This window comes from Oncorhynchus gorbuscha, linkage group LG01 (genome assembly GCF_021184085.1).
Source record: "Oncorhynchus gorbuscha isolate QuinsamMale2020 ecotype Even-year linkage group LG01, OgorEven_v1.0, whole genome shotgun sequence".
NCBI lineage: Eukaryota > Metazoa > Chordata > Actinopteri > Salmoniformes > Salmonidae > Oncorhynchus > Oncorhynchus gorbuscha.
Genome location: NC_060173.1, coordinates 38,497,735 through 38,512,228, shown reverse-complemented (window position 1 = coordinate 38,512,228; position 14,494 = coordinate 38,497,735). Strand labels below are relative to the sequence as shown.

General features: G+C 44.8%; 1 protein-coding gene across 3 annotated transcripts in view; it reads right to left on the bottom strand.

Annotated features, from left to right (window-relative positions):
* Nucleotides 1-6,593: 6,593 nt before the first annotated feature.
* LOC124037227 (breast cancer anti-estrogen resistance protein 1-like) overlaps nt 6,594-14,494 on the bottom strand; it is a 114,519-nt gene continuing 106,618 nt past the window's right edge. For 2 of the 3 annotated variants that reach the window (XM_046351906.1, XM_046351898.1), the window contains exons 4-7: nt 12,759-12,863; nt 11,321-12,535; nt 10,129-10,212; nt 6,594-8,902 (exon numbers count right to left, since the gene is read on the bottom strand). In XM_046351906.1, coding sequence (XP_046207862.1) covers nt 8,387-8,902; nt 10,129-10,212; nt 11,321-12,535; nt 12,759-12,863 — 1,920 coding nt within the window. In that variant the 3' untranslated portion in view covers nt 6,594-8,386. The remainder of the gene's footprint in view (nt 8,903-10,128; nt 10,213-11,320; nt 12,536-12,758; nt 12,864-14,494) is intronic. The other variant, XM_046351917.1, reaches the window with a different exon arrangement.

The following is a 14,494-nucleotide window of genomic DNA, read 5'->3' as shown; positions in this document are numbered from 1 at the left end:
AGCTTCCCACAATAAGTTGGGTGACTTTTGGCCCATTCCTCCTGACAGAGCTGGTGTATCTCAAATCAGATCAAATCAAATGTATTTATATAGCCCTTCTTACATCAGCTGATATCTCAAAGTGCTGTACAGAAACCCAGCCTAAAACCCCAAACAGCAAGCAATACAGGTGTAGAAGCACGGTGGCTAGGAAAAACTCCATAGAAAAGTCAAAACCTAGCAAGAAACCTAGAGAGGAACCAGGCTATGAGGGGTGGACAGTCCTCTTCTGGCTGTGCCGGATGGAAATTATAACAGAACATGGCCAAGATGTTCAAATGTTCATAAATGACCAGCATGGTCAAATAATAATAATCACAGTAGTTGTCGAGGGTGCAACAGGTCAGCACCTCAGGAGTAAATGTCAGTTGGCTTTTCATAGCTGATCATTAAGAGTATCTCTACCGCTACTGCTGTCTCTAGAGAGTTGAAAACAGCAGGTCTGGGACAGGTAGCATGTCTGGTGAACAGGTCAGGGTTCCATAGCCGCAGGCAGAACAGCTGAAACTGGAGCAGCAGCACGGCCAGGTGAACTGGAGACAGCAAGTAGTCATCATGCCAGGTAGTCCTGAGGCATGGTCCTAGGGCTCAGCTCCTCCAAGATAGAAAAAGAAAGAAAGAGAAAAAGAGAGAATTCAAGAGAGCATACTTTATTCACACTGTAACTGAGTTAGGTTTGTAGGCCTCCTTGCTCACACACACTTTTTCAGTTCTGCCCACAATTTTTCTATAGTATTGAGGTCAGGGCTTTGTGATGGCCACTCCAATACCTTGACTTTGTTGTCCTTAAGCCATTTTGCCACAACTTTGTATTGAGATGTTGCTTCAATTCTCCTTCTCATGATGCCATATATTTTGTGAAGTGCACCAGTACCTCCTGCAGAAAAGCACCCACATGTTGCTGCCACCCCCCGTGCTTCACGGTTGGGTTGGTGTTCTTCGGCTTGCAGGCCTCCCCCTTTTTCCTCCAAACATAACGAAGCTCACTATGGCCAAACAGTTCTATTTTAGTTACATCAGACCAGAGGACATTTCTCCAATAAGTATGACCTTCGTCCCCATGTGCAGTTGCAAACCGTAGCCCGGCTTTTGTATGGCGGTTCTGAAGCAGTGGCTTCTTCATTGCTGGGTGGTCTTTCAGGTTATGTCGATATAGGACTCGTTTTACTGTCGATATAGATACTTTTGTACCTGTTTCCTCCAGCATCTTCACAAGATCCTTTGCTGTTGTTCTGGAATTAATTTGCACTTTTCGCACCAAAGTACATTCATCTCTAGGAGACAGAACGCGTCTCCTTCCTGAGCGGTATGACGGCTCAGGAAAATTGGAAATTGCTCCCAAGGATGAACCAGAGTTGTGGTCTACAATTATTTTTCTGAGGTCTTGGCTGATTTCTTTTGATTTTCGCATGATGTCAAGGGAAGAGGCACTGAGTTTGAAGGTAGGCCTTGAAATACATCCACGGGTACACCTCCAATTGACTCAAATAATGTCAAATAGCCTATCAGAAGCTTCTAAAGCCATGACATAATTTTCTGGATTTTCCAAGCTGTTTAAAAGCAGTCAACTTAGTGTATGTAAACTTCTGACCCACTGGAATTGTGATACAGTGAATTATAAGTGAAATAATCTGTCTAAACAATTGTTGGAAAAATTACTTGTGTCACGCACAAAGTAGATGTCCTAACCGACTTGCCAAAACTATAGTTGGTTAACAAGAAATGTGTGGAGTGGTTGAAAAACGGGTTTTAAAGACTCCAATATAATTGTATATAAACTTCTGACTTCAACTGTATGTCCAAGTCAAGAAAGCTTACCAGCAGCCAGCAACACTTGCTGCACTGGTAGCCTGTTCACCGGTGCTTTTTCAAAGCCTATGTCAGATACTCCAGTGAATGTAGTTAACTCCAATGAGCGTAATTTTCTATTTTCTACCGTAGTAGGTATGTATTCTCTTGTTGCTTGCAATAATCATAAAAACGTTGAGAAAAAAAACACAAATCCCCCAGGGGACCCCAGACTCCCGGTTGAATACCATAGACTCATCATATCCCTAAATCCCTTTAAGCGTTAAGAGCTGGACTGTATCTATGTCAAGCCATAAGCATGAGTTATGATCCTTATGAGAGTAGCAGAGATTCAGTTCCATTAGAGCAGCGGTTTTTGAACTATTTTCATTGTATGTTAAAAATAATACACATTGGCTGTGAAGACAATTATACTTTGACCATTGTCTCCCATTTTATTTTATTGTGTTGTTAATGACATTTGTTTTTTATAATAATTATTTGGTGCACGTCGCTAGATACAGTATAGCCTAGCTTTTAGCTAGTTAGCTGCTCTATACCTTAACTTGCTAGAAAGTTGAGTAATAAGTTGAGTAATAAGTAAATGTAATGTTTTATTATCAACTAAAACAATATGTTTATCCTGTCGAATGAAAAGGTCATATTTTGCCATTTCCCCAAATAAATGCGATCTCCGACGAGAGACTGCTCTCCTCCACCTTGTCTTGAGTTGTTAAACCCTATCCTATACTCTCCGTCCAGTAGCGGAATGAGATTGTATAAGTTGAAGCACGACATAATGAAATACATCACGATGTAAATGGGGCATCACACTGGATCTGGTTGAATCTAGGCCTTAGTTACACATTAAGATATTAACAATTTAGTTTCTATAGTTTCACAGAAGTCTCGTTTATACCTGCCGCTAACATGCGTCCTAATCTTGTCCACATTCTGATTGTGCCCGCATTTTCAGAAATATGTGTGAGCGGACCAAGTAATTGGGCGTCACTCTAAAGCGGGAAGGTGGAATAAACGAGTCAGGAGTAGGTTTTCTTGATTTAACACAGTTCTCTATTGAGGGCATTTGGTCAACAAAAACATTTTAACATAATCAATGAAAATCTTCCAAGGAAAAAAAACATACATCTTCTTCTCCAGATGAAACAGGAACACAATAGGATTATCTTTAAACTACAACAAAAAGTCACAGGATTGTCACCGTCTTAGTGGTTCTTCCTCGATAGCTCCTCTCTCTCTCAGTGGCCATCTTCCAGAGATAGTTTCCCCTCTCTGCTGGTTCCATTCTCTCTCTTATAGGGGAAGGAGAGTATGTCATTAGTACCGTCAGCTGTGCTTAATTGCCTCTGGTTACCTTGTCTCCCATGCCTTGTTGGGCTACTATCCATGAGCCCAGCCTGCCCTCTGGTGGTCCTTCCACATATGTCCACTGTGTCTGTACTATGACCAGATTTCCAGGTCCTTCCCTGTATGCAAATTATTTGACACATATTCATTCAAAATAATATGTATTCATTTATTTTAAGACATATTGATGCCATAAGTCAATGGTGCCACCTATCAATGATTTTAGAGGGTGGGATAATGATGGTTTAAATTATTTCACTCTCCATATCCATCTACACTTGTAAGATATCCAGACACAATGCGTGTCTGACTACCTCAGGAGGTAGATCACAATGAGTCTTTTAATCATCTACACCGGTCTAAAAATGTGGACACAATCAGAATGTGAACAAGATCATGACAAAGGACGTATGTTAGAATCAGGTATAAACGGAGCCAGAATCACTGCGGCCCGGGGCCTCGTGAGTGATGAAGCGGTCTAAGGCGCTTAAGGCGTCACTACAGACCCAGGATTTGATCCCAAACAACCGTGACTGGGAGTCCCATAGGGCAGCGCACAATTGGCCCAGTGTCGACCGGTTTAGGGGAAGGTTTGGCCGGTGGGGCTTAACTTGGCTCATTGTGCTCTAGCGACTCCTTGTGGCATTCCGGGCGCCTGAAATTGTGGAGAAAAAGGGGGTAAAATACAAAGAAATATGTATATACAGTCGTGGCCAAAAGTTTTGAGAATGACACAAATATTAATTTCCACAACATTTGCTGCTTCAGTGTCTTTAGATGTTTTTGTCAGATGTTACTATGGAATACTGAAGTATAATTACAAGCATTTCATAAGTGTCAAGGCTTTTACTGACAATTACATGAAGTTGATGCAAAGAGTCAACATTTACAGTGTTGACCCTTCTTTTTCAAGACCTCTGCAATCCGCCCTGGCATGCTGTCAATTAACTTCTGGGCCACATCCTGACTGATGGCAGCCCATTCTGGAGTTTGTCAGAATTTGTGGGTTTTTGTTTGTCCACCCGCCTCTTGAGGATTGACCACAAGTTCTCAATGGGATTAAGGTCTGCAGAGTTTCCTGGCAATGGACCCAAAATATACATGTTTTGTTCCCCGAGCCACTTAGTTATCACTTTTGCCTTATGGCAAGGAAAAGGCATTGTTCATCACCAAACTGTTCCTGGATGGTTGGGAGAAGTTGCTCTCGGAGGATGTGTTTGGTACCATTCTTTATTCATGGCTGTGTTCTTAGGCAAAATTGGGAGTGAGCCCACTCCCTTGGTTGAGAAGCAACCCCACACATGAATGGTCTCAGGATGCTTTACTGTTGGCATGACACAGGACTTATGGTAGTGCTCACCTTGTCTTCTCCGGACAAGCTTTTTCCGAATGCCCCAAACCATCCGAAAGGGGATTAATCAAAGACTATGACTTTACCCCAGTCCTCAGCAGTCCAATCCCTGTACCTTTTGCAGAATATCAGTCTGTCCCCGATGTTTTTCCTGGAGAGAAGTGGCTTCTTTGCTGCCCTTCTTGACACCCGGCCATCCTCCAAAAGTCTTCGCCTCACTGTGCGTGCAGATGCACTCACACCTGCCTGCTGCCATTCCTGAGCAAGCTCTGTACTGGTGGTGCCCTGATCCCGCAGCTGAATCAACTTTAGGAGACGGTCCTGGCGCTTGCTGGACTTTCTTGGGCTCTCTGAAGCTTTCTTCACAACAATTGAACCTCTCTCCTTGAAGTTCTTGATGATCCGATAAATGGTTGATTTCGGTGCAATCTTACTGGCAGCAATATCCTTGCCTGTGAAGCCCTTTTTGTGCAAAGCAATGATGACGGCACGTGTTTCCTTGCAGGTAACCATGGTTGACAGAGGAAGAACAATGACTCCAAGCACCACCCTCCTTTGGAAGCTTCCAGTCTGTTATTCGAACTCAATCAGCATGACAGAGTGATCTCCAGCCTTGTCCTCGTCAACACTCACACCTGTGTTAACGAGAGAATCACTGACATGATGTCAGCTGGTCCTTTTGAGGCAGGGCTGAAATGTTGTGGAAATGTTTTTTGGGGGATTCAGTTCATTTGCATGGCAAAGATGGACTTTGCAATTAGTTGCAATTCATCTGATCACTCTTCATAACATTCTGGAGTATATGCAAATTACCATCATACAAATTGAGGCAGCAGACTTTGTGAAAATGTATATTTGTGTCATTCTCAAAACTTTTGGCAGTCTCAAAATCTTTACCAGTCAAACGTTTGGACACACCTACTCATTCAATTGTTTTTCTTTCTTTGACTATTTTCTACATTGTCGAATAATAGTGAAAACATCAAAACTATGAAATAACACATATGGAATCATGTAGTAACCAAAAAAAGTGTTAAACGAATCTAATTATATTTTATAGTTTAGATTCTTCAAAGTAGCCACCCTTTGACTTGATGACAGCTTTGCACACTCTTGGCATTCTGTCAACCAGCTTCACATGGAATGATTTTCCAACAGTCGAAGAAATTCCCACATATGCTGAGCACTTGTTGACTGCTTTTCCTTCACATTGCAGTCCAATTCATCGTAAACCATCTTAGTTGGGTTGAGGTAGGGTGATTGTGGAGACCAGGTCATCTGATGCAGCACTCCATCACTCTCCTTACGCAGCCGGGAGGTGTGGTGGGTCATTGTCCTGTTGAAAAACAAATGATAGTCCCTCTAAGCGCAAACTAGATAGGATGGCAAATCGCTGCAGAATGCTGTGGTAGCCATGCTGGTTAAATGTGCCTTGAATTCCAAATAAATTACAGACAGTTATCACCAGCAAAGCACCCCACACCATCACACCTCCTCCTCGATGCTTCGCGGTGGGAACCAGACATGCAGAGATCATCCGTTCACCTACTCTGCATCTCACAAAAACACAGTGTTTGGAATCAAAAATCTCAAATTTGGACTCATCAGACCAAAGGACAGATTTCCACCGGTCTAATGTCCATTGCGCATGTGTCTTGGCCCAAGCAAGTCTCTTCTTCTTATTGGTGTCCTTCAGTAGTGGTTTCTTTGCAGTAATTCAACCATAAAGGCCTGATTCACACAGTCTCCTCTGAACAGTTGTTGTTGAGATGTGTCTGATACTTGAACTCTGTGAAGCATTTATTTGAGCTGTAATTTCTGAGGCTGGTAATGAACTTTGCCAAGAGTTAGTGTACAACAATATATATATAATCATGGCGGTCCAGCATACAGAGCCCCAGGGTAAGTAGAGACACACTTGACAAGGAGATCAGATATCTCTCAGGAGTTGGTGTTAGTGCTGAGGTTACTGGGGTACAATTATCTTACAATTAACTAAGCATGTCTAGTATATGCAATTTCACTCACAGCACATAGCTTCTTAAAGAGAGAGTAGGTTTGAAGTTTATTTTTTAATGAAAATATATTAAGCATATATTTTCCAGTTATGAAATGTCCTTAACATATATATTTCAAATCTTAAAACACAGATTTGAGACCATAATAACATCACCACAAATACCAGTCTGCTTTGTTTTCAAGGTATAATTTTTACTTGATAGGGGTTTCAACTATATCCACAACAACATGTTGCAGAGCTTTATAGTACAATATGTAATCTGATACTTGGAATACAGCCAATCAGGTTTTTAGAAAACTGGACAATGGAAACTGGAGTGGCAGCAGATTCCTCTGCTTCATGTGGAGATGTCTCTAGGACTCAAGAACTAGTAAAACACACCCACTGGCCAAGCTGAACTCACATACCTCTGGTACAGCTATTGGAAGTAGGGATATGATACAGCTGCTGCAAAGTCATTTGAAGTGTCAAGAATGGTTACTGTTATGCAAACAGACATTACCTTCAATATTATGTGTGTGTGTGTGTGTGTGTGTGTGTGTGTGTGTGTGTGTGTGTGTGTGTGTGTGTGTGTGTGTGTGTGTGTGTGTGTGTGTGTGTGTGTGTGTGTGTACACATACATTTGGTAAAATGCAGAGATGTGGCTCACAAACAACCACTCCATAATTTGCTCATCAATTTACAAGGGTGTTGAGTGTATGATAATGATTTAAATGCACTTCTCACACCTTTACCCCCATAGCGGGTTTCCCTGGCCTGCAGGGTGCAGTGGTGCTGTCCAGGAAGTGCTAGGGGGAGGGAAAGCAGAGTTGTTCCTGTATGAGGTGAGCAGAGAGCCTGGTCTGGAACACAGTGGAGCCACAGAGGAGTCCAAACCAACCCTTTTTAGATCACAGAGAGCATGCAGGACTATGAGAGTCTGGGAGAGTGTGGGTGATACAACAAGCACTCTAGGAGCAGCAGACAGACGGATAAAGCCTTGTGCTTTTGAAGAACAAGGGAAGTTGTAATGCAGAAAAAAATATGTAAATTCATATTTCTTTTAAACTCAGATTTTTTACCTCCAAATCAGGTTTGTTCTTTTCATTCTGACTTCTATCTCAAAGGAAGAGATAGTATTATAAGACAGTCTTCTAATTGGGGCATTTTATTTAGCATGTAGAACTACTCAAATGAATCCTGTCCCATGACAGCAGTATATCTGAGAATGTTATTAACTGTCAGGGAAACCGCTCCCTCCCAGCCCCTACCCAGAATGCCTTACACTCACAACACGATCCCCAGCCTCCTTTGACAGCTCCAAGGAAAGCTATTCATTTTCTGTCAACATATCCTACAGCTCACCTGACAAGTACATTACTTTAACAAAATCCACCATATTTGATCATCTAGGATGAAAAACAGCATTACGTAATACATACAATGTGTTTGAAATGTAAACATCCTTAATCAACGCATTATAACAATAATGATAACAATTATAATAAGCAGAGCAATAATTACAGTATAGCAACAATAATAATAATGGACATTGTCTAAAAACTACATCATGTTTTCCAGGTCTCAAAAACATATATATATATATATAGTGGAAGTTCATTTTCTTTGACTTTTTTTTTCTGGCTAATAGTAACTTAAATATTTACAATGATTCATTTACAACCAATGGCCCAGCCCAGTCAGATAGTTGTCCTTTTTTGAAATAAAAAGCACAAGAGGAGGTTGAAGGGTCCATGTGTCTGTGACAGTGACCCACTGGGTGTGTGGGTGCTGTGTGTCCCAGTGTGGACTCCCCAAGCCAGTGTCTCAGGACCGGAGGTTCACATGGCCACCAGCTGGCCCAGAGCCATGCGGAACTGCTGTGTGCAGCCGGCCAGCTCCCTCACCCTCTCCGTCATGTCTCGCGCCGCACCGGGGGACGGGTACTGCAACGCTGCAGTCTTGGTGCTCACTACGATGTCCTTGAGTTTGTCACACAGCGTGTTACTGTGCTGGGCCACATGCGCCCGCACCTCTGGGGACTTGGCCTGTCGCGAGAGCGTGTCTCCGATGAACACCAGCTTGTGTGCGCTGAGGATGACAAACTTGCTGTGAGCCACAAAGATCTTGGGCGGCTGGTTGTTGTTGATGGAGGAGTAGAAGGCGTCGATGGCGTTGGTGAGGGTGGTGACGTTGGCCTCACACTGCTCTGAGTAGAAGAGCAGCAGCTGCCGGTCACCCATGCTCAGCTTGCTCCGCTGGGCCGTTGGGTAGTGGGGAGGCGGAGTCCAGCCTGAGATATCGTTGTTGATTGGCCGGCTGACTTCCTGCTCCAGTCGCTCAAACTGTTTCAGCTGCAGTAGATGGGAACACAGAGAGTAAATAAATATCTGCCTGATCTGTAAACATCCCATATGAACTGACTGAAAGCTCAGCCTCTGAGACACCAATGTAACACTACAGTCACATATAATGTCCTTCCAAACACTTCCTTATTATTGAGAAAAGGCTGCGTTTAGAGAAGCAGCCCAATTCTGATATTTTCTTCACCAATTGATCGTTTGACAAATCAGATCTGAAAAAGATCTGATGTGAAAAGATCAGGGCCCGGTTTCCCAAAAGCATTTTAAGGCTAAGTTCATCGTTAGAACCATTAGTTCCTATTGTTCTAAGATTAACTTAGCCTTAAACCTGCTGAGTGTAGGGGGCAGTATTTTGATTTTTGGATGAAAAACGTACCCAACTGAAGCTACCTATTTCTCAGGCCTAGAATCTAGAATATGCATATAATTGTCAGATTAAGATAGAAAACACTCTAAAGTTTCCAAAATGGTCAAAATATTGTCTGTGAGTATAACAGAACTGATATTGCAGGTGGAAACCTGAGGAAAATCCAACAAGGATTTATTTTCTTCCAACAAGGCCTAAGAGAAACGCATCTCCCTGTTCCATTGCATGCCTTCCCTCCATTTAAGGGGATATCAACCAGATTCCTTTCTCTATGGCTTCCACATGGTGTGAACAGTCTTTAGACATAGTTTCAGGCTTTTATTCTGAGAGCGAGAAAGATCACATCGCGTCAGTGGATGGCTGGGTGCCAGCAGAGTTTTGCATGCGCAACAGCTTGGAGCAGACATTTTCTCTCTCTCTCCTATTGAAAAAGCTACGGTCCGGCTGAAATATTATCGATTATTTATTGTAAAAACAACCTGAGGGTTGATTATAAAAAACGTTTGACATGTTTCTATGAACTTTACGGATACTATTTAGAATTTTGCTGTAAAACTTTTTTGAACTCTGACACGCCAGGTGGATTAACAACAAGCAAAGCTGTGTTTTGCTATATTGCACTTGTGATTTCATGAAAATTAAATATTTTTAGCAATTTAATTTGAATTTGGCGCTCTGCAATTCAGCGGATGTTGACGAAAATGATCCCGCTAACGGGATGGGTGCGCCAAGAAGTTAAGATGCTTTTGGGAAACCGGGCAAAAAAAAGACCAATTAGTAAAACAAATATCAGAATTGGTCTGCCTGTCATTTACACTTCCACTCACTCACTGACAGACCCACAGATCCTCACCTGCTGCTGTTCCAGTGTTGTTTTGTTGTGTCTGGTCCCTTTCTCTAATAATTGCCTCTGATTCTTCTCAAACTCCTCCTTACCCTGGAAACCAAAGGATGGAAAGAAGAGTAAACGTACTTACTGCTCCAAGCACATAGACACAAACACGCTCAGACAATGCTGGGATGGGATTTTAATTCTACTGGATCAAGGAAGGATCACCCATATAAAATGATCCGTCTGACTCAACGTGTGATAATTCTCCTAATCAGCAGAGGGCAGTATGAGCTCATATCAGACCAGACCACACACAGCAGCTCTGCCACTACCCTGAGGGTAGCTGACACATTAATTCAGGGTTTGTATGTTAGTGTGCTACACACACATAAAGCACTGAAACAGTGAATATATAAATGTCTCTTAGATAATAATAATTTGGTGGGTGCTTATATTTTTCCTATTTCACACATGAACAAATGTGTATTAATATGTATGAGTGAATTGGAAATGTGTTTTTTTGCATATCCCAACTCAGAGAGTGGGGTCACGGCCAGGCTCTGCCATTATCAACTGCAACACTGGAGAATTAGGGTTAAGTGCCTTGCTCAAGGGAACATCGACAGACGTTTCCCCTTGTCGGCTTCGAACACTCTTACTGCAAGGCTCAACACTCTTACCGCAAGGCTACCTGCCACCCACAATGATATCATATCGTCTTAAAATCATCTGTTCCTCTTGCATTTTCACAACCACAATACTGCTGCACGTGAGGGCAACAACAGCAGCAATGGACAGAGATGGTGATGATGTATGATGGGTATGTAGAGAAACACGCCTGTACATGTAGTATTGATGATTGATGATGACACCTGAAGCAGTGCACCGGGGGAGTATGTGTCGCCCACATGGGGAAGCCTTGTATGGGGCATTGATCTGCTGGCTGTGGTGTGGAAATGGAGATCTATCCGGGAGTCTATCCTCTCTCTCATCTCACACACCGGCATATCATTGAACACAGACAGACACCATGGCTCGACATGCTTAACATAATCCATGGGCTAATGTAGAGTGCTGCTGATTGTTCCGAACCACCGTACCGCTATGAGGAAGTACTGGTGCTGTTAATTCAGATTACCAATATACACCAAACTAATTCTCTACGGATAAATGAGGACATAAATGTGTGATGGTTCATAAGAGGGGGTTTTACCTGTAAATGCACATAGTCATAGTCCTCCATCCATCCCTCCTCGGTGGTCTCGTACGGCCGGTCACGGGTCTCCTCCTCGGCTGTGAGCTTGGGCGGGGACGGCAGGGGGCGGGACTGAATGTTGGCTCTCCCGTCTCCCATCTGATAGGCTGAGATGTTGTTGTTGGTCATCTGACCCATGAGGTCAGCGGCATGGGGGACGGGGGGCAAAGGAAGCTGCTGCTGCTTGTTTGTCCTTTTGAAGAGCAGCGAGGCGTTGCCATGGAGAAAGGAGGCCAGCTGTTTGGTGTCGTCAGGCACACCCCGGGCACACATGACCAGCCGGTCCAGGTCATCCCCACTGCTGCCTGCTGAGGGCGTCATCAGGGCAGAAGGGGCCCAGGCCAAAGCATCCAGAGCCTGGCTGTACTTGACAAGGCCCTGGAAGGCCTCCTCCATCTTCTGCACCTGCTTGCCCAGCTTGGCCTGTAACGTGCGGTCAGTGGCCTGGGCAGAGTTGGCCACAGCCCCCCTGGCAAACTCCAGCAGGTCCCTGACAGCCACCCTCATCCTGTCCACCGCCTGCCTGATGGCTGGCAGGTTGGCCTCCATCTGGGTGGTGCTGCGCCAATTCCCACTGATGAAGGACATGAGGAGGGAGACAGAGCCCTCCACCCCCTGCTGCAGACGGGAGAGGCGCTCCATGGCCTGATCTAGATCCAGGATCAACAGTTTCCCTGGGCCGGACTGGCTGGGCACCGCCGACTCCCTGACTGGCACCATGTCCAGAGAGGAGGTGGACAGGTTGCTGCGGGTGCTGCCCGTGCTGGAGGCAGACAGGCGTTTGAAGCTGACCGTCAGCTCCTCTGTGGCGCCCGCATCTCGCACCACCTGAGGGGGGATGTCATAAATAGAGTCCTCGCCTGCAGGCCGCTCGCGGGGGAAATCGTACACATCCTGGGGGTCATGGAGTCCACCCTTCCTCAGACTGGCGGGGATGTCGTAGATCTCCTGACCCAGGTGGGCATCTGGGTGGTGCTTTCCGGTGAGGGGAGGGGGAGGGATATCGTACACATCTTCAGGGATGGGGGGCTCAGGCCCACCGGGGATCAGATAGCCCTGGTTCTGGCTCTCCAGACTCTTCAGCTTGGCAAAGTGGGGGGGCACGTCATAGGTCTCCTCCCTGATAGGAGCGTCTGGAACATCCTTGCTGACGGAGGGGGGGAAGTCGTACACCTGGGAGGGAGACAGAGGCAACGTCAAACACACACTGTACTTAACCTCACTGCCATAGGACATCATAATGATGTCAAACACACATTCTGATAAGGAGAAGACACCACCTATCAAGTACAGATGGTAAAGTCCACTGTGACTGATGAGTATCCCCCTGTGTCCCTCCTCTACGACAACAACAGACAGAGAGGATGTGTTAGTGGTGCAGTAGCTGCAGCCTCACCGTTTGCTGAGAGAGCAGTTGGCTCTTGTCCACACTGGGGGGTGTGTCATAGATGTCTTGACCACTGGGGGGGCCTTTCACCGCCATTGGGGGTGTGTCATACACCTGGATGGGGGGGGGGGGGGGGGCACAGAGAGATAAAACACACACACCCCACAATAAAGAACAATTTACATGAACACACATCAGATATATATACACACACACACATGTTCATACTCGCACACATACAGATATGCACATAAATATACAATCAGCAATGAGAGCTCAGTTACAGCTGCAGCAGACTCAATTTATGAGCATATTAAAAAGGGAGGAACAAATTAAATCAAGCTTCTGAGGGCGTGCTGGATTAATGTGGAGGAGGTGGGGAGGGCGGGAGGGACCCAGACACTCTGCCCACTTTGTCCTCTAATCTCGTCTCTCCCTGGGGCCCCTCTTTTCTCCACTGCCTTCCCTACAAGGGGGGAGGGAGGGAGGCATTATTGAGGCTGCAGGCTGAGAGGGGGTCAGTGAGGGCACTGGCACACACAACATGAGGACCATCTCTCCCACTCCTACACAGAGGACACACATCCTGTCTGGGACAGCCCTGACACGCACACAGGGAGCTGGATGGACTGGAGCATGACCAAAGTTGGAAACAACTGAAGAGAATCTCTTATACAGCAGAGACCTTAACCTCAGTGCTAACTCTGTTCTGACTAAACCTCTGTGACACTGGTCAGCTGTGCCTTGCCTGACGACTCCCCCTGAATTAATTTCCGCTGCTCTAGCGATCGCTACATTCATTCTGAAACTGACATCCTAAAGTCGTTGTTTGACTTCAAAATGAGGGGCACCGTACAAAACAAATTCATCAGCGATTGGATGGTCTCCAACAAATCTAACCATTCAGAGTATCATGTAAGCCGGCTCTGGCCCAACCCATCAGTTTCTGGGACCAATCAGAACAGTCAGAATGTGTTTACATTCTAGAAATCATATGGGAGGGAGACTCATCGTGGAGAACAAACGTCAGTTGGCCCGGAGCAATGTGGATATGTAGGCAGGCAAAGTTGTGCATGCATTCTCCACGGTAGGACATGTATGAAAACTATAAGGATATGTGTGTGATGCCCACAAAATGCAACATTCAAAATAATGTGGAGATATTTCTGCAACAATGCTGCAGAATGTGTGTTGAGAGGATGCCTATTGCAAAAACACTCTTTTCTAAGGCACTGTCAATACAATCCCATAATGCACTTCAGCCTGGAGCAGCGGCAAGGGAATTAACTTTGCCGTCAGTCTTGTATGAGTAAACTTCTGGAACACACTGCCCTGCAGCAGCCACCGTCCTGTCTCTCTCTCTCTCTCCAGCCCATGAAACCTCTGTTGTTTTGCACACTACTTTCACAGCTTTGATTAGTAGAGTATTTCACAACTACACTGAACAAAAATATAAACATGCAACAATTTAAAAGATTTTACTGAGTTACAGTTCATATGAGGAAATCAGTCAATTAAATTAAATCCATTAGGCCCTAATCTATGGATTTCACATGACTGGAATACAGATATGCATCTGTTGGTCACAGATACCTTTAAAAAAGTAAGGACGTGGACCAGAAAACAAGTCAGTGGCTGCAGTCCAAACACTTAAAAGACACACCCTAAAAACCTTTAGGACTACCTTAATGAGCAGCTTGGTGACCTAGAGGCCGCAGAGGGAGCACACGTGACACAGCATGCCA